The sequence below is a fragment of the Symphalangus syndactylus genome, chromosome 23 (assembly GCF_028878055.3).
Source record: "Symphalangus syndactylus isolate Jambi chromosome 23, NHGRI_mSymSyn1-v2.1_pri, whole genome shotgun sequence".
In the NCBI taxonomy this organism is placed as follows: Eukaryota; Metazoa; Chordata; class Mammalia; order Primates; family Hylobatidae; genus Symphalangus; species Symphalangus syndactylus.
This window is the reverse complement of record NC_072445.2, coordinates 45342526-45368681: the sequence shown is the minus strand read 5'-3', so window position 1 is coordinate 45368681 and position 26156 is coordinate 45342526. Positions and strand designations below refer to the sequence as shown.

The following is a 26156-nucleotide window of genomic DNA, read 5'->3' as shown; positions in this document are numbered from 1 at the left end:
TTTTGTATTTTTAGTAGAGACAGGGTTTCACCATGTTAGCCAGGATGGTCTCGATCTCCTGACCTTGTGATCCGCCCTCCTCGGCCTCCCAAAGTGCTGGTCCAGTTTTTTATTTGTCCCCTTTTTTCCTCTCTTTTTTGCCTTTTAGATTAATCAAGTTTTAACAGTTATTCTGTCTTCCCCCCTTTCCCACATCAACTTGTTAGTCACTTATCTTTTTTTTTTTTTTTACAAGAGTGTATCAGCTAAATATCAAGGCTGCCCTCTTCTTGTAATTTACAAAATGGATTAGCATACTCAAGTCTCTAGAAATACTCAGATAAAAACCTGTTTAACATGATTTAATCCAGTGATTTTCAAACTTCTTTGACTGTGGAAACACAGTAGGGAAACAGAGGCTCCCAGAACACCCACTATTCTAGGGGAAACGCCCATGTAGAGGCTTAGTCTAGCTGCATGACCTCCATGTTGTTTCTTAGAAGTTGTGATAAGATTTGTAGATAATTTGGGGTTATATAATAGGGCAGCAACCAGCACAGTAATTTCTTATTGCTGCCTGAAGCTTGATAATTAGTCTAAGGGACCAGGAATTAACATTGTTTAAGGAGGCTTCTCAAGAACATGCCCCTGGGGAAATGATGGCTCATCTACAGCAGGAGGTCAGTTGAAGGACCTGTATGAAGGGTGTACGTTTGTGTGTTACTTATTTCCTCCCAGAAAACAGTCTATGCTCATTGCAGTCCTTGGATGGGTGAGCTGGTGTTCCCAATCTCCCACTATGGTTATTAAATTTAGAAGATATCTGATTTTAAATACCGTAAATTCCTGGTGAGTTATCCAAAGTTACAAAATCTACTTTTAAGAAGTTAAAACATGCTCCGAAGCTCTGTATGAGGTTGTTAGCTATAAGCCAATTAGGTATAGGAATCCATCTGCCATTATCAGAATAGTTAATATTACTCCATTCTTCTTGACAATAATTAAATAGCATACATCCGCTCATCTAGAAGAGCGATCAACTCATTAAGACAGGTTAAAAAGAAAAGGGGTTAGCAATTATCCTTTCCAAGAGGATTTGCATTTTAAATAGAACTATGAGAAAAAGAGTGACACGTGGCCCCAAGAAAAGTATCTCCAATGGAAAAGTTTCAGATATTGTATGCCTAATAAGACAATCTTCCTCTTCTCTTACCCTGTAGGTAGGACAGAAAGAAAAGGGGGCTTGATGGTAAATGTTTAGAAAACAAAGTCTGATATTAGAAAGAAAAATATGATCACTTCAATCAGAATCAAAATTAATTTTCATCCATTGTAAAAAATGCAATTCCGAGAACTTGAAAATTCTAATCTCTTTTTTTCCTTTCTCAGGTGTGTCCTCTTTAAGTATTCAATTTGCCAAACTCCCAAAGGGATTAAAGCATTTGAATTTATCTAAAACCTCATTATCACCTAAAGGTACAGTATTTCTTATTTACCTAACAGTGTGTCTGAAATATTTCTGCTGCACCTGCTACCTTAGTTAGAATGATTTGTTACACTTAAAAATACATTAAAAAATACATTTAAAAATATATGTATTATATTACTCTGGCAGTTTGAAGATAAAGACATTATGTAATTCAATTTCTGCACTTCACTCTGCAGTGAAGTGCTGTCAGAGTAGAGAATAATTTTGACACGTACATGCAGTCTTTAACTTTCAAAACTTCGAGTCAGGAAACACTCGCCTGTCTGCCTCTACCCTCCTGCCTCACATTCCAAGATGCACCTGGTTGTGTTTCTCTTGGTTCAACAAGTTGGCCTTTCTAACTGTCAGATAGACTGTCTGCTTTACAGAAAACTGTTGGGCTTAACTTCTGGATCACCACTGTAGCTCCACTCCTTGTAGTTCTGTCTTTAGAGATTTCCTTATCTTCTCTCCAGGTTAGTTCCTAACTTCACTCACCTTCATTTTTTCCATCAAATCCTGTCAATTCTATTATTATTTTGCCACAGCAGCACCTCAATAATAATATTAGAAATTATCCTGCATTCCTTGTGCCTTTGTATATCTTCACATTTTGCCCTGGATGCCTGAAATTTTTTTTTTTAATCCCCAAATAGGTTCAGTTTATTTTATAAAACTGTTTATCTGTGATGAACTCTGCTGAGAGGGGTTCCCTCTTCCCAAGGCCACACAGAATCAATGAGTGTTCCCTTTGTATTACTTCAAGATCACATATGTAACGTTATTGTATAAATATTGTGTCTTTCCTGCTACACTGGGGCTCTCCTTGTGGCCTGTGCTTCTCTTATCTTTTTGTCTGCAGCACCTGGCACTATGCCTGGACTACTGTTTAATGAAAGTTTCTTGAACATCTTGCCGTTTCTTAAGAAAGTCACTGCCTTTTGGAAAGAGTATGTATAGTGGTTGAAAGTGTCAGTTCTGTAGTCAGATGGCCGAAGGTTGAATTCTGACTTTTCTACTTATGTATGAACATGCATTTATAATGTCTTTGCTCCCAGATGCCTCATTTGTAGGACAGAAATAACAGTATCTTATTTCTACACAGGTAGAGTTAAATGATTTAATATACATATAGTATGGTTTCTGTCACCAAGTGCTTAGTAAACTGCTACCGTCACCCCCACCAGTACCAGCACCACCACCGCCACCATCATCATAATTATCATCATCCTGAGCTGTCTTATGTTTTTATATGCATCAGCTTCTACCTGGAGCAACCTTAGTGTCCTTACCTGGAATGTCTCGTGAATTACTGTGCATCCTATGCAGATTCAGCTTCTATCTCTGTCTCAAAAAAAAAAAAAAAAAGGAAGTGGATTAAAAAAAAAATCGGAGGTGGATTGAAAAAAAGTTGGAGGTGGATTTTTAAATTGTATTTATTTATTTTTTTGGAGACACAGTCTTGCTCTGTCACCCAGGCTGGAGTGCAGTGGTACGATCTTGGCTCATTGCAGCCTCGACCTCCTGGGCTCAAGCGATCCTCCCGCCTCAGCTCCCCAGGTAGCTGGGACCACAAGCATGCACTACCACACCCAGCTAATTTTTTTGTAGAGACAGGGCTTCCATGTTCCCAGGCCGGTCTCGAACTCCTGAGCTCAAGCGATCTGCCTGCCTTAGCCTCCCAAAGTGCTGGGATTACATGCATGAGCTACTGCGCCTGGCTGCTTCTATCTCACTTTCTCTTTGAAATGTTCTCAGACAACCCCCTCTCACCACACCCTGTATGACTAGATGCTCCTTTCTCTGTGTTCCATAGCCCTTTGTAAATTCCTCTGTCTTAGCATGTGTCCATCACATTTGATTGTGTCTTAGCCTGTACATTTCTGGACAATAAGGGCTTTGCCTCATTCATTGCTGTGTCCTGGCACTTCTCAGTCTCTTACGGAATGTGCCTTGGTTGAATGAGTGAAGCAAAGTCATCCCTTGATGATTTTATATCCATGCCATCATACATTATTCTGAACATGCAGTTAAATTAAGAATGGTTTGAAATTGAGATTAGTTCCGTAAGTCCCGTGATTTTATGTGCACACATTTATACACACATATTTAAGATTAAGGCATGAAAATAAATACCAAAGGGATTTCCCCAGGAGTCAGTGTTTTCAGACCTAGTGCCTGAAGCCATCTACAGATCTTACAGTGAAGTTTAACTCCTTTACATTATCACTGTTCTACTTCAGCAAATCCATTTTATATAAACCTTTTTCTGATAATTATCAATGTAGTACACATTTATGGTAAAGATTTAGAAGATGCTAAAAAGTATAAATAAGAAGGCAGACCCCCTCTGAACTACCTTGTTCTTTAGACATTTGTATTTCTTTTAGGGAAATCACTAAGTTTACATCCTTTGTTAGTTTTCTGTTTATAGTGTTAATCTATTTTTAAAAAAGTTTATATGACTTGTGTACATATTAAAAGCATTCATTATTTATTGTGTGCTCCATAGGTCTAGTTTAAGTCGTTTATAAGATAAAGGTGGGTTTTTAAAACCTGATTATATGAATTGCATCTGTAATTCTAGCCACCCAGGAGGCTGAGGTGGGAGGATGCTTGAGCTCAGGAGTTTTAGGTTGCGGTGAGCTATGACAGTGCCACTGCACTCCAGCCTGGGTGACAGAGTGAGAACCTGTCCTTTAGAAAACAAAAACAGGCCGGGCGCGGTGGCTCACACTTGTAATCCCAGCACTTTAGGAGGCCGAGGTGGGCGGATCACGAGGTCAGAAGATCGAGACCACGGTGAAACCCCGTCTCTACTAAAAATACAAAAAATTAGCTGGGCATGGTGGCGGGCGCCTGTAGTCCCAGCTACTCGGAGGCTGAGGCAGGAGAATGGCGTGAACCCGGGAGGCGGAGCTTGCAGTGAGCCGAGATTGCGCCACTGCACTCCAACCTGGGTGACAGAGCGAGACTCCATCTCAAAAAAAAAAAAAAAAAAAAAGCAAAAACGAAAAACTGATTATATTAATAATCCTTGATTATATTTAATTCATTTATTCATTACTATATAACAAATAAAAGGATGTAGTGATCATTTATCCTTCCGAGGGCAAGTTTGGTTCTGAGGACCTTCAGTGCCACCTCTCCCTGTTGTCCCTGTCCCTTTTAGTGTGGTAACAGTGGGGAGGTCTTACGGGCACAGCTGGGCTTCTCCACTTCCTTTTGATGAGGACAGCCCCACATCGCCTGTACCCTTTACAAATAAGGGTCCTCCCATTTATCTTTTACCTGCAATAAAATATGTATATATTTAAATATGTGTTTTGAGAATTAGCATTGTTTTATAACATGACTTGAAGAATTTTTATCTTATTTAGATGGAGTCTCACTTTGTCACTCGGGCGGGAGTGCAGTTGCACGATCTTGGCTTACTTGCACCATCTTGGCTCACTGCAACCTCCACCTCCAGGGTTCAAGCAATTCTCTTGCCTCAGCCTCCCGAGTAGCTGGGATTACAGACATGTGCCACCACGCCCAGCTAATTTTTGTATTTTTAGTAGAGATGAGTTTTCGCCATGTTGGCTAGGCTGGTCTCAAATTCCTGACCTCAGGTGATCCATCTGCCTCAGCCTCTCAAAGTGCTGGGATTACAGGCATGAGCCACCATGCCTGGCCTGAATAATTCCAAATTGCCCTAAGACAAAAATATCTTGAAATGTTTGTTTATTTTTTTTTTAAAAAATTGACTTCTTGAAGTATTTTACATAGGATCTGAAAGGTTCGCAGATTTAAAATGACTGGAGTTACGTTGCAGTGTTAAGCTTCTGGTGAATTTGACTAGCATTTATATTCATGGCTTGATAATGCAAGACAGATTAAAAAAAAAAAAACTCCCCATGACATCGCCACTGCCTCCAAATACCCTTTCTTTATCTCAGATGTTAGCTAACTGATAGTTTTCTGGATTTCTAGCAAATGTCCTGCTGGTTGCCAGATTATGTCAAGGCAGAACCATCTGGTACCACCTTTTTCCAGCTGTAAACACTACAATAATAAGTAACAGAATGGTCAAAATCACTAGACAGCCAGAATCGAGAAAGTTATGTAAATGTGTTAAGTTAGGGCTGTAAGAGCCTTGATTTTGTTTCAATTCTATACTTCTATAATTCTCCACTCTTCATGAGCTTATTAACACAGGCCTCATGTGAACATGGGCTTAGGGGGCAGCAGAGGAAATCCTTCATGCTGTTTCAGTAGCATGATGCTGAGCTGATAAGATGATGCTCTCTCGAGTCTATTCAGATGTTGGACAACTGCCAAGCTCCCGCACTTGTCAAGGAGCATTTTGCTGTCAGGACTAATTTAGCCTTCTATTTTGGGCATTTATTTATTGAGTTTTGTTATACCTCACTAAGGAAATGATTTTACAAATGATTTTCTTGATGAGAATCTGGTATTGGCCGTATGTTTTGGACTCAGTTATTCCATTAAAAAATAGATTAATACTAATATCAGGACAAACTAAAGGAAGTTGGTCGTTTAAACAGTTATAGAAGATAACCTCCAGAAAATAACCTTTTTTTATAAGCCACCGTACATTCCTCTTATCTAACACAATTAATCAAATTTCCTCCTCCTCTACTGCCAAGCTCTTGTTCTTGCCCCATTGATAGTTACTGCCTCACTGGATAGTGATTATTCAGCTGTCTGTGTCTCCTGCTCCACTGGCCTTCAGTGAGTAAGATGGTATCTCAGAAGACCCTGCCTGGTACACAGTAGGATTTCCATAAAGGTTTATTGAAATGAATATTCCTTGTGTAGCACTGACTTTTCATTGTAGAGTCTAATTAAGTTTTTCCCTAACAGTCTTTGCAATTTTTGAGGGTAAAAAAAAAAGATCTTATTTATATTCATCTCCTAATTCCCAGCATTTTATTAGCATTTAGTAAATGGTGAGTTGACAGCCAAGTTCTTTGCACTTAAATATTTTTTATTCAAAGTCTCGGTCTCCTGTATACCCACCGAAATGTGCGCCCACTTTGAGAAATGGCTCAGTAGCCTTTATCAGACACACACTAGAATCAGTTTATTATAACTCTCTGAAGCTGGAGAAGACAATGGCCTCTTTATCAGCCCCACACTGAACGTTCTAAGCTCACAGCAGGGAGGTGCTCCAGTGGAAGGCTGCACCTGCACCCCACAGCTCTTGTAGTACCCTCATCAGATCCTGCTGCTATGACCAGAACTGGCTCTTACTGGCAGACCTGACCTTGGCCCGTCTTCTCCATGAAGGGTCTGCCCAAATGTGGAGGGGAAAGAAAACCTTTTCCTGGTTCTTTAGAGTAGTTGACTTACTTGAGTCTCAGTTTGATAGGTTGAGATTTTCAAAAAATTTTGCTGAAAAATAAGAACACAATAATTTATAAAAGTATATCCAATTAAGAAATAGCCATATTTCTAAAATATATAATTTGGAACCATGGACTTTTGGTAGAAACATGAAGAGCTTTGCTATCTCTCACATTCCCATTATGCTAAGTAAAATCATCAGTGCTGCGGTGAGTGATTGAGTCTCAGTGAGTGATTAGACCCTTCTGGGCTCCCATTTTGTAATGACACACCTCAAAATGCTCTTATTCCCTTCTGAAAAGAAGTGGCCCACTAGACAACCATGACTAGCGGGCCTGTCAATAACTGTCACCCACCTATAAGAGAACTTAGTTCTATCCATACAGGATAAGCAGCCTCCTCACATATTCATTCTTTGTTTTCTGAGGTGAATTTGTCAATTTAGTTCAGTTTATGTTAACTTGAGCCATTTATATTATGTATGTAAAGAGTGTATAGAGTGCTAATTACACGTTTTTCCCTGTGATTGCATCTTACATGGTATACAGATCATCTTCTCATTCTTTGTGAAATCCATTTTAATCCAAATGTTTCCTTGAATGTAATACATTTTAAGAAGAGCTATATACTTCTCTTTTTAACTTCCCAATACTTTAAATAGCCTAAATTATCTGAATTTGGACATGCATCATTTAAACACCAGGCACTAACTCAAGAATCACCTGGCAGGATTAAGAGAAGGATAAACATTGTCAGCTAGATTGCTTTCATCATTCTAAGGCTTCAGATTAAAATCCTTTCTGTCCTTGGACATATCAGAAGACATGGAGCAAAGGGAAGCCAATTCATTACTCCTTCCGATTCAGTGAGGGGGTTGTGTCTTTGACCAACCTGTTCTTCCCGAGGGTGTGTCAAAAGGAGACACAATCATGGCGCCACCTTTCAGGGACAGTGCTCATGGTTAACCTCAGTCCTGCAAGTTGATGGAAGTGCTGGGCCAGTTATAGAAATACAAACCTCATTTTGTTTCCTGGAGCGCAAACTGAGCCTGGATTTTCTTGATGTTGCAGGGGTGAACAGCCTTTCTCAGTCACTCAGTGCCAATCCATTGACCGCCTCTACCCTTGTCCACCTCGACCTCTCAGGGAACGTCCTTCGTGGAGATGACCTCTCAGTAAGTTTTCTTTTCTTTATTCCATCTTCGAAGAAGCTGTGTTTAGTAAGTCTGGAATAATTCTAAACGTGACTTTGCAGTGCATTTCCCTGCCTCTTTCTTTGTCATGACACCTTTGAATCATTTAGATACAAGCTTATGAAGTGTTTTACTGAAAATTCCAGAGCCTTCGTTAATTAAATGTCATATATCACAATTTTTTTTTCTCATTTAATGATGCTGAAGTTCACATTTTTTTGGAAGTAATGCTGTTGAAGAATTTTTTTTCTCCATTTAAAAACATTAGCTTACAGGGGCCAGGCATGGTGGCTCACACGTGTAATCCCAGGACTTTGGGAGGCTGAGGCAGGCAGATCATGAGGTCAGGAGATCGAGACCAGCCTGGCCGACATGGTGAAACCCGATCACTACTAAAAATACAAAAATTAGCCAAGCATGGTGGCACGTGCCCGTAGTCCCAGGTCCTCAGAAGGCTGAGGCAGGAGAATGGCTTGAACCCAGGAGGAGTTCACGCCTGGTAAGCCGAGATTACGCCACTGCACTCCAGCCTGGGCGACAGTGTGAGTCTCCGTATCAAACAATAACAACAACAACGAAAACCCATTAGCTTACAGGTTAAAATTGCCTGGTAAGGAAGCTTGGGAACATTAACAGAAGTTTCTCATTTTTATTATTGTTACTGGGAAGACTGATGGTTATTTTTATAGGTTACAATTGAAAGGGAGTATTGGGATAAACCTGAGCACTCGTCTATTCTGTGAATAAAATAGGGAGAAGAGTGGTCTACACATAACCTGGGGCCATTTCTTCGGAGTTTGAATATGAAGGCAAAAACTATAATTATAATAAAATTTTTAATGTAACTGAATCAATAATGTAATATTTGGCAGATCTTTGACACAGTGGATTAGGTATGATCTCATTTCCATGTGTGGCGAATGATCCCCTCTGGTCACCAAGATAGAATTTAGAAGAATTGTTTCTTTAACAACATGGCCGACACCCAGCAGCCATCTTTGAAGGGCCTTAATTTGCATTCCACTGCTTTGCTACAGGGCTGAAAAACACTGTGAAATTTATTCTTATTTCTCTTGTTTTGGTTTACCTGTAAGGCAGGAAGTACAAATGAAGGCCTTTTTGTATTTTTTTTCCTTTTCCTCTCCCTTGCACTTAAAATTATTTAAATAATACTTGATTCCTGGTGTGCCATGATTTTTCAATCCATTTTCCAGTTTCAGTTCACTGACAGTTCATAAATCTGCTCCCTCCCAAAATAAAACAAGAAGGCCAATGTGACACCACCAAAATAATACTGTGGCAAAGTAGAAGAATAGAGGGAAGGATAAAAGGAGAGGCTGAAGATTAGTAAGATTCAGCTAAAATAGGAACATTAATAGTCACCTAAAACAACAAAATAGCTCAAGATTTCTTTTTCTGGCCAGGGTGGGTCCTGTTGTAGCTTGCTTCTGGGGAGTGAAAAGATGAGGCCTGAGAGTGGGCTGGAAGGGAGAGTGGGCGGGGAAGGCAAAAGTTCCAGGAGCCTGGCGGCAGGTGCAGGAGTTTACCTGACCCTGTGCCCTCAGGGAAAGCAGCCTAGCAGGGCCTGGCCTCTTTGGAGAAGTGTGGCCAAATAGTCTTGTCACCATTTCATGGTGATAAGAGCTCCCCCAGCTGGTGATTGGGAGCAAAGCCACAGTAAACTTAAAAGTCTCGAGACAATTTTTGCCAGGCAAACAGAGAGAGAGGCAGAGGATCTTCATGTGAGAGCAAAATGACTTTTCTGAATCAGAACTTTTCATAACAAAATCCATTCTATGGCTGGGTGCAGTGGCTCACACTTAGAATTCCAGCACTTTTGGAGGCTAAGGCAGGTGGATCTCTGGGGTCCAGGAGTTTGTGACCAGCTTGGACGATATGTTGAAACCCTATCTCTACAAAAAATACAAAAATTAGCTGGGTGTGGTGTCACATGCCTGTAGTCCCAGCCATTCAGGAGGTTGAGGCGGGAGGATGGCTTGAGCCTGGGAGGTGGAGGTGGCGGTGAGCCGAGATCATACCACTGCACTCCAGCTTGGGCAATAGAGCCAGACCCTGTCTTAAAATAAATAAATTAAATAAATAAATAAATAAATAAATGTCATTCTGTGTGTATGGTTATCTTAAAGTGTTAAGTGTTTACAGGCTATTTTTTTGCTCTTCTGAATTCCTTGATAGGATTCTTCCGAAGCACCATATAGCCAAACTGCTATACATAGTAAATGTTTGCAAGGACATAGTCAGTATAAGCTTGTTTGATTTTGCAAGTATCCAGTGGCATCCAGTGAAGCAGAGGAGAATTTAAGCTATTTGCCTGGTAGCAGGGAGCTTGGACTCAGTTTGTTATGGGTGGGCTCTGGCAGTTGCTACACATACAGAGTAATTCCAGAACAACATCGCTGTTGGTGTTCAGCATCTCAGTTGAACTGATCTGTTGATCAGTCTCATTATTTTGATGGCCTTGAATGAGAGGACTGGGGAGGTTTAGCCATTGTGACCCTCTGAAACCGAAGTGTCTCAGCTATTAGTGAAATTTTTAAAAAAGCACTCATATTGCTGCCAAGCCATTCTTGTTAGCTTTGAGAAGTAACCAAGGGTAGAAAAATCATTATGTCGTACAGAAGAGAGGATAGCCTGGGACCATCCTATGGTTCAAATTCAGATTTGTAGTTCTGCAAACACTTTCAAAAGTGATTAGCATTTTGATAGAGTGACTGCAGTTCAGGTGGTATTTTAGTCTCAGGAGTTAAAGTGAATTAGCACAGTTCCAAAATTCTATAATAAAAATTAACCTAATCAGGAAAACTAAGTCATGTGTAACAAAATGGGGGTTTGGTTTTCAATATTCCATTTGGCCTTTTTTTACTCCAACATAATTTTAACTATTCTTGGGATTTTCACTGTCAGGGAACATAAAGGAATGACAGAAAATTCTGGTAATCCCCTTGGGAAGAGCAGAGAATGATCTGAGAAATTCTGGCAACTTCCTTTTAAAACATTAACTTGCATTGTGTGTATGTGTGTGTTTCTAGAATCCTAACATTTATCTTTTTTTTTTTTTCAAGCACATGTATAATTTTTTGGCCCAGCCAAATGCCATTGCTCATCTGGATTTATCCAATACAGAATGTTCCCTGGACATGGTAAATTTAAAATATATATATATTGCTCTGAGGGGTCTCAGAAGAGCTGTTTAGATGGGATATAGGGGACCTCTAATAAAAGATTCTCCTGGAACTGGAAATACTTGAAGTGTGCCTTATTTCTTTTTCAGGTCTGTGGAGCCCTTCTCCGAGGATGCCTTCAATATTTAGCTGTGCTCAACCTCTCCAGAACTGTCTTCTCTCACCGGTATAGATTTATTTCTGCTCTCATTGTCATCTGGAAGTGTCTTTTTCTGAGAAAAAGTTGTAGTGATAAGGAAAACGGAGTGATAAAGGGTGAACGTTGTATATGAAAGAAGGCGGCCTTAAGCGTTATCTATGAATATTAGGCCTTGAAGATTCAAGTTTTTTTTTTTTTTTTTTTAAGACAGATTCTCGCTCTGTCGCCCAGGCTGGAGTGCGGTGGCGCAATCTCGGCTCACTGCAAGCTCCGCCTCCCGGGTTCACGCCATTCTCCTGCCTCAGCCTCTCCGAGTAGCTGGGACTACAGGCGCCCGCCACCACACCCGGCTAATTTGTTTTTGTATTTTTAGTAGAGATGGGATTTCACCGTGGTCTCGATCTCCTGACCTCGTGATCCGCCCGCCTCGGCCTCCCAAAGTGCTGGGATTACAAGCGTGAGCCACCGTGCCTGGCCAAGTTTTTGTTTTATCGTTTTAAACGTAGGTTAATGTTCTTACCAATAATTCCAGCCTGCCTACGTGAACTATGTGATAACGCACTGTTTCTCATATGTGGTCAGGCAATCTGTCTTAACATGGGAAAAACCCTTTTAGAAACTTTTATAGGTATTTCGCACAGGTGAGCTTGGATATAGGTATAAACTACTTTCGGAGAGTAAAGAGAATAGTTATCTCAAAGCTCATGCATTTTCACTTGTAGAAGCAATTGAGGGCCAGTCTGACTACTTCACTTATACACTCCTATGATTGTTCGCAGAATAAGGCTGTAGATTAGAAGCATCAAGGATTCACAAACAGTAGCAACTTAGAATGCAAAGAGACTATAGAGGAATTATCAGAGGAATTATGAAAAGTACATGGGTTAGATAGGTATGGAATCTGGGAATAGCTAAAGAATTAATACTGTTCAACACTTAGCATTTATAATTATGACCATAAATAGTAAATAATATTTTAGTTATATGCTTTTAAATAACAGGGGTATTTGGTTAATATTAGAAATATTTTTATTTTTGCTAGTTTTTAAAGGCCTTATATATTTAAAAGGATAACCCTCACTTATTTGGAAAATTCAGTTTTGTAGCATGCGTTATTCCATAACTGTGCCTTGCAAATCAATTACTTTGTATATTAAAGCACTATTTTTTATTACTTCAATAGTGATTAAATCTTTACAGTAGCAAAAATATGCCACAAAGACCTCCACAGATTAAAGTTAGGGAGTGTGAAGTCTGAAAATATAATGGTGGGAAAAGTTGAATTTTCCATGATAACTATATTTTGGGGAACATTTGAAAGTTTTAATTGAAACCTAGTCAACTCATATGTTTGAAGCCAGCTTATAAAGCCATGCTTTGGTGGAGCAGTAATTGACTGGGGAACTGGGTTACAAGATGAAAGCACAGACTATAAAGGTTTTTGTATAATCAGCACTTTTGAGTTCAAAATACTGTGAATTCTGTGATGACTGGTCTTCAGTAGAGCTGTTAAGCTTATAGAACAGAATTGCACTAACAAATTGTCTTGTCTTCCACGTGAAAGGTTGTGATTAAACTGTTTAATACCTAATACCTTACCTAGATATAGTGGTAGAAAGCCCTTAGTAATTTTGTTGAAATTACTGCATTTACGTTGAGGTGTGGATTGTCAGCCAGACTATTCATTCTTTTATTCACAGATAATTTCATAAGTGTATCCATCAGAATAAGTTAGATTGTTCCGCAGTAACAGTGATCACTTTCCTCCAATGTCCATGGCTTTCAGCAACAGTGATTTTGTGACATGTCCATTGTGGGCTGGCATATAACCTTCACTCCAGGAGGCAGAGCAGCCTCCTATCTAGAATGTTCACAGTCATATAGCAGAGAAAAAGAGATCATGGCAGTGCACATACTGGCTCCCAAGGCTTCTCTCTGGAAGTCATACACATCATTTCTGCTCATGTCTCACTGGCCAAAGAGAGTCACATGGACAAGGCTGCTGTCAGTAGAGGGATGAAGCATCATCCTTCTTCAAAAAGGGGCAGTGAATATTTGGAAACACTGGGATACTCAAAACTGAGACAGAATAGCAGGAGAAGAAATATATTTAGAGTAAGTTAACAGTATTTTCTCAGCAGAAAGTGAACAAGAATATACAACTTACATTGTTCCACTATATGGAAACAGAGTTGTTTGAGATTTCTTATCTCACACAGTCTACCAGAATTCTCTTTCCTCTTAGTTTTATTTTTCATCTTCTCAGATATTTTGGTTGTTTAGATTTTTCTTCTCTAATAGCCTTTAATTGTCCTGTTTTAAAACTTAAAAAAAAACTGTCAAATATTGAAATTTTCCCAGATCTCTGTACATTAAATATCATTGAATATTATGTGGTTGAGCTAAACCACTAGGATGCCCTCTGCCCTGAGATTCCATGAATCCCTCCACAGAATATGAATAACTATCATTAAGTGAGTGCTTACTCTGCATCAGCCTAAGTGCTTTACATATACTGACTTATTCAATCCTTCCATCATTTCTATCAGATAGAACAGAACAAGCACAGTGTTCAGATTCCGTCTTGGACTCTTGAATCCTGTGTTTCTTAAACCCTTATCATATAGTGTTGATGCTACCTTATTATTGAGCTGTATGATTTGATCCACATACTTTTCTGTGTAGTAGCAAGGGGATGTATTCGGAGGTTATAGCTATTTTATTTTGTAGAGTTGTCTTTCACTGTTCTAATAGTTGGCCTGAAATGATTAGGTTTGTGGTATGGACATACTAGCTGAATAGGCTATTTGTAATGCAGGCTTTGTGCCATTTGGACTTTCTGTGCTGTTTTAGCTCAACATCAGATCACAATCTTGTTGCATGTGAAACCTGCTACATCTAAAAACATTGCCAAATGCAGGTATTGATCTCTAACATTTTGTGCCACCCAGTGAGAAAGCTTTTAAATTGGTGAGAAATATACATCTTCTTTGACCTCCTGTTTTTAAAAATTCCAAACATGGAGTTTCCTGATCAAGAGGTAAAACACAATGAATTCATTGGCTATGAAGAATAGCAATGAATTATTTTATGGACTAAATATTTCTTTACCTCCCTTAAGTGGTTCCTTTAATGATACTGGATTTATGGCTTTAGGTTTTGGACATTTATTTGTTTCTGTTTACTTTTAAATTTCTACAGAAAATATGACTGATTTGTTGATTTCACAGTGTCTGAATAATCAATGAATATGTTTGATGAAGGTATAACCTCTTGTATAACTCTTGTGTTTTTTTCAGGAAAGGAAAAGAAGTACCTCCATCTTTCAAGCAATTTTTTAGTAGTTCTCTGGCTTTGATGCACATCAACCTTTCAGGCACAAAACTGTCTCCTGAGCCCTTAAAGTGAGTGGTTAATTCACTTTCTCCAGAGCTTTTAAAGTTCAACTTGTTTTTACGAATGTGCTTGAGGGAAGGGAGAAAGATATATAATCCAAAGACAAAAACCACAGATGAGAATGCCTTTTTACTCTGGGGCAGAAAAATAAATTAAAATTTTAAAAAGTACATTGTGCACTATTGATATTATTGCATCTTCTAAGAAAAAACATCTTTTGGTTTATGACCTTGGCAGGAGTCACTGATCTACAAAAGTTGTACTCCCAGGTACTTACTATTGCTTTTATATTAACCTCTGTTCATTCCATTTCAGGCATATTCGTTCGTGTGTGCGTGTGTGTGTGTGTGTGTGTGTGTGTTTTCATCAGCATTTACTCTAAATCTTTCTACTAATAGTAATAAACTCTAAACACATTGTATGTATGCAACAGAATGAATTTTTAGCTACTTTGGTTTCTGAATTACTGAGCTTAGTATGGGCTATTTGGCACTTTTATTTGGCAGCCAACTTATAGGTTAATATCCCTAGTGTAGGTATAGTGGTGAAGTTAAAATTGTTAGCTAAATTGAGGTTTGAGAATAATTTATTATCCTTGAGATTTCTGTTCACTATTGCCAGAAAGAGTCAAAAGTTTAGTGTACAAGTTCAGTGAATTTGACTGTAGGGTCAAATTCTCTTTGAGTCTAAAGAAGGTATTTTCAAGTAGTTACGATTGTGAAAGTTGTCAGATATGCTCAAATGTATGCATGAATTTCTCCCTTCCCAGCTGACTGTAAATCAGCATTTAATTTTTGCCTTGTAATGTGTATGAAATGTTAAAATTAATGTCTGCTATTAATCTTACTAGAAAATTAAGCTTCGTTTAATTTATAAATTTTCTTTTCCTTTTTTATTTCTGTTTCGAGAGGTATGAAGTTCTTGATTTCATATAGTACCAGATGACCAAAACAATGGATGCCTTTAAAAAAGTAGATCCAGGCTGGGTGCGGTGGCTCACTCCTGTAATCCCAGCACTCTGGGAGGCCGAGGTGGGCAGATCACTTGAGGTCAGGAGTTTCAGACCAGCTTGGCCAACATGGTGAAACCCCGACTCTACTAAAAATACAAAAATTATCCAGGCATGGTGGTGCATGCCTGTAATCCCAGCTACTCAGGAGGCTGAGGTGGGAGAATCACTTGAACCCGGGAGGCGGAGGTTGCAGTGAGCTGAGATTGCACCACTGCCAGCCTGGTGACAGAGTGAGACTCCATCTCAAAAAAAAAAAAAAAAAAAAAGTAGATCCAGTCAAGTGCTGAAAAAAAAGTCTGGTGTTATGTTATAGCAGGCTTAAAAAATGTTGAGTTAATATATTAGGGATCCCTAAATATAACAGCCACAAATAATAAACACCTCATGATTTGGCTGTTTGTATGGATATTAAGAAAGCTATCAGAATCGTATTCTAGAGTTCCATTATAATCATTCTCATTTACGTATTCATTCAAGTAATACTTACTGAGCATCTACAGTGTGCTAGACCCCTGATGACAGGATAGGAAGCAAAACCAGAGAGGGTCCTTGTCCTAGTAATACATTAGCAGGAAATTAGCATATTCAAAATAGTTTTCTATTTTTAATTCGTTCAGTGTTGTTTACTTTTGTATGATATAGAGTAACATTTTACTGGTTAATGTAACTGATTTTGTGGAATATTTCACTTTGCAACAAGGCTGGACTTACTGTACTTTGTTGCACATGTATACCTGTAAATGTTGTACTTCAAAGATATTTTGTAATTGTTAAATCTTGGACCTGATGTTATTGGTGTGAATGTTTGATAGTGTTAAATCAGTAGTCTCTTCAGCTCTGTGTTTTAATCAGTAAAAATTTTAATATGGGGAGAAAGCCTTCATGGCTGAAGATTGTGTAAATAAAATTCCATGTATACATTTAATGTGATATAATTATTTGAAAAGATAACACAAAACTGAAGTTCTCAGGTTTATGTGTGAGAGGGTGAGGATGAAAAGGAATTTGCACAGTACTCCCCTAAACTAGACACTGCGCTGGGTGCTTACGTAGGGCCTGTCACCTTTAATGTGGATGACAGTGATGAGAAGTTAGTATCATTATCCCCATTTTACAGCTGAGGATATTGAGGCTCAGAGAAGCTAAGTAATTTGCCCCAAATCACTGTTGAAGATTGAGTTTCCTGAGGAGCCAACTTTGAGATGGAGATTCGCAAGTAGGATATTTATAAGGACATTCTCTTGGGATTACCACCGGTGAAAAGGGAAGGGGGAGAAAGCAGGATCAGACAAAAGGGAGAAGCTGCACTGGGAGGCTCTTCCAGTAAAGAGGAAGAACCCGGAGTGGGTTCTGGGAAGTGCCTAGCAGTGTCCGCTGCTTTCAGCCAGCTGTCATGGGCTCAGCAATGTTCCCTACCTCATTCCACCTTCAACTGCAGAAACCCTTGTTTCTCTAAGGGTTTGGGATTAGTAGCCGTGAGAGAATAAACGAAAGCAACACAATTTCTTTTGAGACAACGCTTTAAGTTTGGACATAACAATATTTTTCCCCACAAGTTTCCCACTTAATTTGAGATTCTTTTACAAGCAAATTGGGGAAGTAGAGTGTTAGGCGGGAGGTGGAAGGGGGAAGCAAGACAAAGAATATGACTGTTTACTTCATTGTTGCGATTTTCCTTTGAGGCCTTTTTTGGTCCATGTTAATGTATTTCAAGGGGGTTTACAGAACATGGTGACGTTGTTCCTTTGTGTTTTCTAAAATTGCTGGAATGGCCGGGCGCGGTGGCTCACGCTTGTAATCCCAGCACTTTGGGAGGCCGAGGCGGGCGGATCACGAGGTCAGGAGATGGAGGCCACGGTGAAACCCCGTCTTTACTAAAAATACAAAAAAAATTAGCTGGGAGGCTGAGGCAGAATGGCGTGAACCCGGGAGGCGGAGCTTGCAGTGAGCCGAGATTGCACCACTGCACTCCGGCCTGGGCGACAGAGCGAGACTCCGTCTCAAAAAAAAAAAAAAAAGGAATAAAAAAAATAAATAAAATTACTGGAATAGTCTGGTTCATGTGAGTCCCAAGGATGCTCCTTGCTCCAGCATCACTCAGAGTGCAGTGTGAGTTCCTGCTTACTGCTCATTCTTGGTCTTTCGTTTTCCCTCCCCCAAGCCTTTCTTCATGGACATCCCCTTTCTCCCTGCCACGTGACCCCATCTCCCCTTTCTCCCTTCTCTGTGACCGCATCTTTCTGGCTGAGTATTTTTCATAAACCTGTTGAATGTGCTACCCTGAAATTATAACTAGTGCCACCGATCTGGAGCTGGAAGAATTAAATACAAATTGTTCTCTTAAGCAATTTTGCAATAGTGATTGAGGATCTAGAAGATGGTTGTTAAGGCAATTTTGCCATCATTGGGTTAAAATAAACAACATATTTTGCTATAGAATTTTTCCCCAGTGCCCAGTATGCTTTATTGTATTTGTTCTTTTATTTTACTAGGGACAGTTCCTATGGGTTATTTATTTTCACTAGTCTCATGACTTGTTGCCTCCTAACCGTTGGCCTTCTATAATTAAATGCCTTAAGCATATCATTTGTTTTCTTGGCCTTAATTCACATGTGAGAAAAGTAGGAAGTATTTTCCTTCCATATAAGCACCATAAAAATGCAATGTTGAAATATGTGTCTAAGTCCTAGAAACTCAGCATATGTTGGAAATAAAAGGGACCTCTTTGGTAATATCTGAACTCTCTCATTTTACTGACAAGAACTTGAGACACACACGAAAAGTGATGTGCTTAAGGTCATTTAACCATTACTCGCTGGGCTGGGATGTGAGGACTGGCCTTTTGGTTTTCAGCCTCCAGCGCTTTCACTGACTCAATACTGCGCCCATGAAAGAAAGGGGGCATAAGTAATTTTTAGGAAAAGAGAAGCAATTTAGTGAGTAATTGAACAAGTACACAGATGAGATATACCCAGTCTTTCTCATAGGACAGTGTTTTAGAATAAGGGACTAGTGAACTGAATTTAAAAAGTGAAAAAGAAAGCACTCACCTCCAGCCTCCTGACAGGGTCAAGGAGTGGAAGGAGGGGGCTTTTCGTAGCTGGAGGCAGCCAAGCCCCTATGTGTTCCATGCCACTGCTGGAGTTCTCTCTTAGTAGATAAAGCCAGAGAATCACTAGAAAAGAAAGTCTCAGAGACTTGGGCATAAAATAATTCCCTACCTTCCCACCTCACCCTTACCCTAGGGTATTTTTGGGGTATGCTGAGTGGAGGTCCTTTTCCTGGGAACATGGAAAACAGGTAGTCACCCCCAGTTAATAAATACCTGGTTTCCACTCTTGTAGTACTTACCACTAGCAGCCTTGTGTTAGAGTTATTGGCACACATATCTGTTTTCCTTGCTTGAGAGCAGGAACCATCTTATGCTTATCTCTGTTTTTCACAAAGTCTGATTTAGGGTCTTCTGTCCACTATAATTTAGTGGTTGTGTGTGCAAGTGTGAATTTTCTGTTTCAAGCTTGCTTGATGGTGTTGGATTTTATAGGACTGACTTGTCAAAGTGGATCCAAGTGATTAGTCTAATCTCCTCAATTTGCAGATGAGAAAATCCCTTTTCACAGCAGTGATATGATTTGTCCCGGCTCAGCAGGTAGTTGGACAGGCACGATCCTGGACTCCAATTCAAGACATGTGCCTTGTTTTATACCCTTGCCCACCCACTACTGTAGGTCGTTTAATAAACTCATCTAGATATAATTTCACATCCTGGTATACTACGGAGCCTGACTTCCTCACTTACATATTCCTTAGGGAAAACTAGCTTTACTTTGAGACTCTAATAACAATTGCTAAATAATATTCTAAACATTATTAAAGCTCTTCTCAAGCAGATGCAGGTGGGAATTTATCTGTGATGAGCACAATTTAATTTCAATATGCAATTAGGTGTGCTGTTGGTTTATTTGCATAGGAATAGCAATCCTGCAGGTTTTACATTTATGATGGGCTCACTGCCTGTCAGGCAAAAGAATGCTGCAGAGTCAGTTTTTCACTGTTGTTGTGAGGCAGAAATGCAGTTGGCATTTTAAAAAGTAAGAGGGTGCTTGGTGCTTGACCTGTGATTCAGAAAAGGCAGTTTTCTTTCTCTAGGCTTTATTCAGTGTGCTTACATTTTTTCTTTTGGGCAATGTGTGGAATGTGTATCTAATATGTGTGTTTCCTCCCCTCAGAGCACTGTTATTGGGCCTGGCTTGTAATCAAAACTTGAAAGGGGTTTCTCTGGATCTCAGCAACTGTGAGGTAAGAACACCCTTAAATTGTATACTGGAATAGATAATAGCCTCAACCGCTTTGCCTTTTTCCTGGATAAAATGTGATACTGTGATTCCACAGGGTGTAAATGAAGCAGAAAAATAAATTATACAAGTTTCTAACGTTCTGTATTTTGCAAGTTTCATCTACAGACAGCCACAGAACATCATTTAGAAAGCTTTCAAGTATGTTTTTAATGACTTGGGTTTTGTTGTTGTTGTTGTTGTTGTTCCATTCTTGGTGCCGGATGGCTGAGTATTTTATGATGAAGCCTTGAGATATAAAACCATAGACTTGCTTTGCCATCATGAAAATGAAACATGCAGCATTTGTTGCAAGGGACAAATGTGTATAACCTAGCTTGGATTTTGTAGAGCGTGAAAGAGAATGGCTGTCTTATTAATTTTACTTCTTAATATCTTGATTTAAAACAAGAAAATTAATATACCTCTAGAAAGTATAGCAATTTCAAACACTTCCTATCAAAGAGCTCATAGAGAAGAATTGAGACTAAAGTGTCTATATATATATATATATTTTTTTTTTTTTTTTCTTTTTTTGAGATGGAGTCTCCCTCTGTCACCCAGGCTGGAGTACAGTGGCACGATTATGCTCACTGCAAGCTCTGCCTCCTGGGTTCACGTCATTATCCTGCCTCAGCCTCCCGAGCAGCTGGGACTACAGGCGCCTGCCACCACGCCCGGCTAATTTTTTTTGTATTTTTAGTAGAGATGGGGTTTCACTGTGTTAGCCAGAATGGTCTCGATCTCCTGACCTCATGATCCGCCAACCTCAGCCTCCCGAAATGCTGGGATTACAGTCGAGAGCCACCGCGCCCGGCCTAAAGTGTCTATGTTTTACAGGGCACCTAAACTTTTACTATCTTGAAACTTTTACTTTGTGTGACTAGTAAGAAAGTACCCAGATACAAACTATACGGCCTGTTCAGAGCCTGACTTAACACGCCAAGCTTTATCACTTCTTCCCAGGAATGGAGATGGAAGTCTCTTCATTCCTATTCCCGGGCCTTTATACTCACTGTTCTCTCTTCCCCAGCACTCCTACCATGTCCCTCTTCCTTCCCCTCCGCAAGACCTCCCTCTCTTTGAGGAATTAACTCAAGTGCAGTCTCCTGCATATGTGCATCAGCCTCCTAGGCTATGCAATCCTGGATGAATTGGTTAATATCACTAAATCTCAATTTCTGTGCCTGCAAAATGGAGATAATAGTACCTCTCCCAATGGGTTGTTAGGAAGTGTAAAGGAGCTCTTTTTGAAAAGTGCTTCTTAGGGTATCTGGATCAGAAAAGTTGTTTGCTCTTGCTGTTTTCCTATCTGTCTGCCAAGTTTCTTCCCTGCCTGCCTCAGCCCTTTGTGATCTTGATCTTTTCTAATTGTCTAGCACTTAATGATAATAGCGTGCACTTGGACACTAAATCGCCAATAGTACCTTGCACAGATATTAAATTAACTCCTGTATGCTTGGATGTAACTTTCTGGAGGGCAGTATTTATGTCATACTATATTTTGTATTTCCCCTATCTCCTAACAAAATGCCAGGCACCAAGCCAATACTAAATATTGAATAAGATTAATGCTTTGCCTCTATGAAAATTCTAGAAATGGACAAGTCTGAATTTGTACCATAATATTGTTAGTGTCAGGCCTCTGAGCCCAAGCCAAACCATTGCATCCCCTGTGACTTGCACGTATACGCCCAGATGGCCTGAAGTAACTGAAGAATCACAAAAGAAGTGAATATGCCCTGCCCCACCTTAACTGATGACATTCCACCACAAAAGAAGTGTAAATGGCCGGTCCTTGCCTTAAGTGATGACATTACCTTGTGAAAGTCCTTTTCCTGGCTCATCCTGGCTCAGAAAGCACCCCCACTGAGCACCTTGCGACCCCCACTCCTGCCCGCCAGAGAACAAACCCACTTTGACTGTGGTTTTCCTTTACCTACCCAAATCCTATAAAACAGCCCCACCCTTATCCCCTTCGCTGACTCTCTTTTCGGACTCAGCCCGCCTGCACCCAGGTGAAATAAATAGCCATGTTGCTCACACAAAGCCTGTTTGGTGGTTTCTTCACACGGACATGCATAAAAGTTAGTGTAGTATTTTTCATTAGTTTCAAGCTGGAGTGAACACCAGTTATGTGATTTAACAGTCTTGTTGTTTTGAAAAAAAGAAAAGCAAAAAACAATACGAAAAGACATATTGTAAAAAAAAAAAAAACCCAAGCAATAGAACCCTAAAAAACTAACCTTGCATTGTGGAATTTTCATATGCAAATTAATGATCTTTCATTTATAAAAACAGACTATAAAGTAGAAACCAAATCTGGTAATATTAATTACTTATTTGTTTACCAGCACTTTACTGAGGGGGCATGCCAATAGTAATTTTATTTTTAATTGGGGGAGGAGTGAGAGATGAACGGGGTGGGATAGGTTATTCTGTCAAAAAAAACAAACAAAATCACCAGGCTGGGCGCAGTCAATGCCTCTAATCCCAGCACTTTGGGAGGCCTTGGGGGGTGGATCATGAAGTCAGGAGTTCAAGACCAGCCTGGCCAAGATGGTGACCCTGTCTCTACTAAAAATACAAAAATTAGCTGGGTGTGGTGGTGGGTGCCTGTAATCCCAGCTACTCGGGAGACTGAGGCAGAGAACTGCTTGAACCTGGGAGGCAGAGGTTTCAGTGAGCCGAGATTGTACCAATGCACTCCAGCCTGGGCAACAGCTAGACTCTATCTCAAAAAAAAAAAACAAAAAAACAAAAAAGCAAGTTGATGTAAACTTTACTGCTCTATCAGATCAAACTACTAAATTAGCAATAACTTCTAATGTGGTTTTACGATCCTGGTTAAATATCGTGACTGCCAGCAGTCTAACATCTTTTATTCAGTTCTGTGATAAAGCTGGAATGGGCATAAGTGATCATCTGGTTCCTTAATTATAGGTAAACTGAGGTCGAAAGAAGTGGAAATAATATAACTCACCAATGGCAGATCCATGATGAAAATACTCTGTCCTCATTCTCTGTTGCTAATAGTAATATTGACTGTGATAATTATTAGACTACTAAGTATGGTTAGGCATTTTCTTCTCAAATCGATAGGGGCCATGTTGCCAAAGATTGCTATATACCTTGTTCCTTAAACTCCTTTATGATCTATTGGGAATAACTTTCAGATAGTTATCGTAGATGAACCCTATAAAACTGATATTTTGCATGTCAAAAATTGCTGACTATTGGCAGTTTCGTAAAGTTCAACCTAATTGCTAGTAGACTTTATAATCTTTTTTTAAATAAAGGCAGGAATTCAGGTCAAATGGTTAATCTCTGATGATGGGATTGAACAGTATTATTATGATAATTCCAACTTCATTTTGGCCTTTTACGTATGCATTATATGATAAATTGATACTGCCGACATGGGGAAGTCTTAAAAGTATTGTAGTACCAAGTTCTCCCCACTTATAACTTGAATCACAGTACTGTTGACCACCTTTATAAAGTAACATGTTATGTTGATGCTCATGAAAGTTGGTAAAACACAATTATTTTTCTAAACTATGTTATAGAGTTTTATCACATTTTGTTTCTTAGGCCTAGATGTCCACATTTAAGTAGGTTTCAGTTTGCTTCTCTTCATGATATAATAAATCTCCCCCCAAAAGTGTTTGAATTTCCAATATGATTCATGCTTGACACTTTGAGTGTTAACTGTTTGAGACTTTAATTATCTATATTTGATATTGCAGAGTTTATGTAATCCTTTTAGAAAGAAGCTCTTACTATCACGGAAGTTTAAAATCATGAATATGTGTATTTTCTTTCTGCCTGTTCTCTATTTAGCTACAAACCCTCTCCACTCTTATCATACCAGTTGAAATCATAGCAGCTTCAGCCTTGACTTTCCCCGATGATCAGATAAATCTAGTCTTAAAATCCAAAAGGTGGTGAGAAATGATATTTCTCCTTGATACCATTGTCATCTTGGGAGGTTATTTTTCTGAGGATGACTTACTCAGAATGAGAGGCTGGCAGACCTGGGATGAGTCAAGGTCCAGAGCATTCTGCTGGCAGGTGTTGGCCATCATGCTTGGGGCTGGGGGGCAGGTTGGGGGTGGGGGGTTTTCCTGAAGTTTCTGATGTGGGCTCCATAAGAGCTCAACGCTTCCTGTGGGTACCTCTAATACAAGTCCACCCCAGCCAGGGAAGCAGGACCTATTGTGAGATACCTTGAAGTCTTCTTATATTTATAAATAGGTGATTAACTTTAATATAAAACATCTACTGTATAGAATTTTTGATCCAGATTTATTTCTTCTGGTAGGGGGAATAAATCCAGTGATTGATTTTAAAATCAGACTAGTATGAGTGTTATAGAGGATAAACGATGGTAAAAGATGATAGTTGAGATTATTGAGAGGAAAGGGGAAGACAGTCTTAAAAGTAGGAAGGAAAAGTGTTTGGACATGGAGCTTAGAATAACTTAAGCAAATTATTTTTGATTTTGCCATATGCTGATTCCTTTACTGTTCATTCTCACCTTTCCTAATAAGTTGGCTTGTAGTTCTCAGGGTATTCTTTATTCCCCTGAAATAGGCATTTTTTTTTTTTTTGAGACGGAGTTTTGCTCTTGTTGCCCAGGCTGGAGTGCAATGGCACGATCTTGGCTCACCGCAACCTCCGCCTCCCGGGTTCAAGTGATTCTCCTGCCTCAGCCCCCCGAGAAGCTGGGATTACAGGCACGCACCACCACACCCGGCTAATTTTGTATTTTTAGTAGAGATGAGGTTTCTCCATGTTAGTCAGGCTGGTCTCGAACTCCCAACCTCAGGTGATCCGCCCACCTCAGCCTCCCAAAATGCTGGGATTACAGGCGTGAGCCACTGCGCCCGGCCTTGAAATAGGCATTTTACACTCATTAATTTGAATGAGAGAGGAGACTTACACTTCTTGCTATTAAAATAAAAAGTTCCCTGTGGGTATTTAGAACTTATGGAGTTGCTTTCTTACAATACAAACATCATTGTTATTTGGAAAATTAAATCTAAAATGTTGGTCTATATTCTTTTGGATCTGTGATAGCTAAGGTAATAAGCATTGAAATTAACCTTACATTTTCAGATAACTTCTGTACTTATAGGAAAAAACTTCTGTGTTCCTTAAGGTATTTTGCATTAATTATATCATCACCTCTCTTTCTTTCCGTTGGTCTTTTAGTACTGAAAAGGAGGCTCTTTTGTATATGAAAATGACTCAAAGTAGTTATGGGAGGCAAAAGAGTGAGCCAAGGGTGAGCACTTTGGAATCAAAAGGCCCCCTTTGAAACCTGGCTCAGTTACTTAGCTTATTAGGTGACTCACCTTCTTTGAGCCTTTGTTGCTCATCTATTGAATGGAAATAATAGTTTTCAGTGCTAGCATCTGGTACGACGTCACTACGCCAGCCCAGCATATGTGAGCCATCATCTGGGGAGTAAAAGGTTTGAGATGGAGGAGCTTTATTTGGAATGTCAGAATTGACATCATAGGTCAGTATTGCCCTTCTAAAAATTTTTATTTAGAAGCTTTATAAATATTCAGTCTTTACCAAAACATTTTTGGGAATTGCCTTCAAAGCTATTTTACATCTTTCAGGAAGGATTACTCTCATCAGCTTATGGTGAGACAAATTCTTCTTGAAACCTGATTTTTTGACGCAAGACAGTATTATACCTCATGACCAGATTAGCTTCAGAATGGCCTGTGGCTGATCCTTATTCATTCTCAAAGGGTAAGGATTTAGTGTCAGTACAGATGTTCAGAGAAATGTGTGTGTTCCGTTGCCCTCTAGGTTAGTTCTAAAGAGCTTCAAAACCGTTTTATATGGCAGCAGTGATATTGGCATTCATGAGTATTCTTCCCATGTACCCAAGTATCTAAAGAGAGGCAATGGATCTTTCATTCTCGCTCTCTTTTTTTTTTTTTTTTAATTGAGACGAAGTTTTGCTCTGTCACCAAGGCTGGAGTGCAGTTGTGCAATCTTGGCTCACTGCAACCTGAACCTCTGGGGTTCAAGCTATTCTCCTGCCTCAGCCTCCTGAGT

General features: G+C 39.5%; 1 protein-coding gene across 5 annotated transcripts in view; it reads left to right on the top strand.

Moving 5' to 3' along the window:
- Window positions 1-26156, top strand: part of CARMIL1 (capping protein regulator and myosin 1 linker 1) — a 347708-nt gene that overhangs the window by 203159 nt on the left and 118393 nt on the right. For all 5 annotated transcript variants that reach the window (XM_055264247.2, XM_055264246.2, XM_055264241.2 and 2 more), the window contains exons 12-17: window positions 1369-1455; window positions 7870-7973; window positions 11075-11152; window positions 11284-11360; window positions 14633-14737; window positions 19971-20040. In XM_055264247.2, coding sequence (XP_055120222.2) covers window positions 1369-1455; window positions 7870-7973; window positions 11075-11152; window positions 11284-11360; window positions 14633-14737; window positions 19971-20040 — 521 coding nt within the window. The remainder of the gene's footprint in view (window positions 1-1368; window positions 1456-7869; window positions 7974-11074; window positions 11153-11283; window positions 11361-14632; window positions 14738-19970; window positions 20041-26156) is intronic.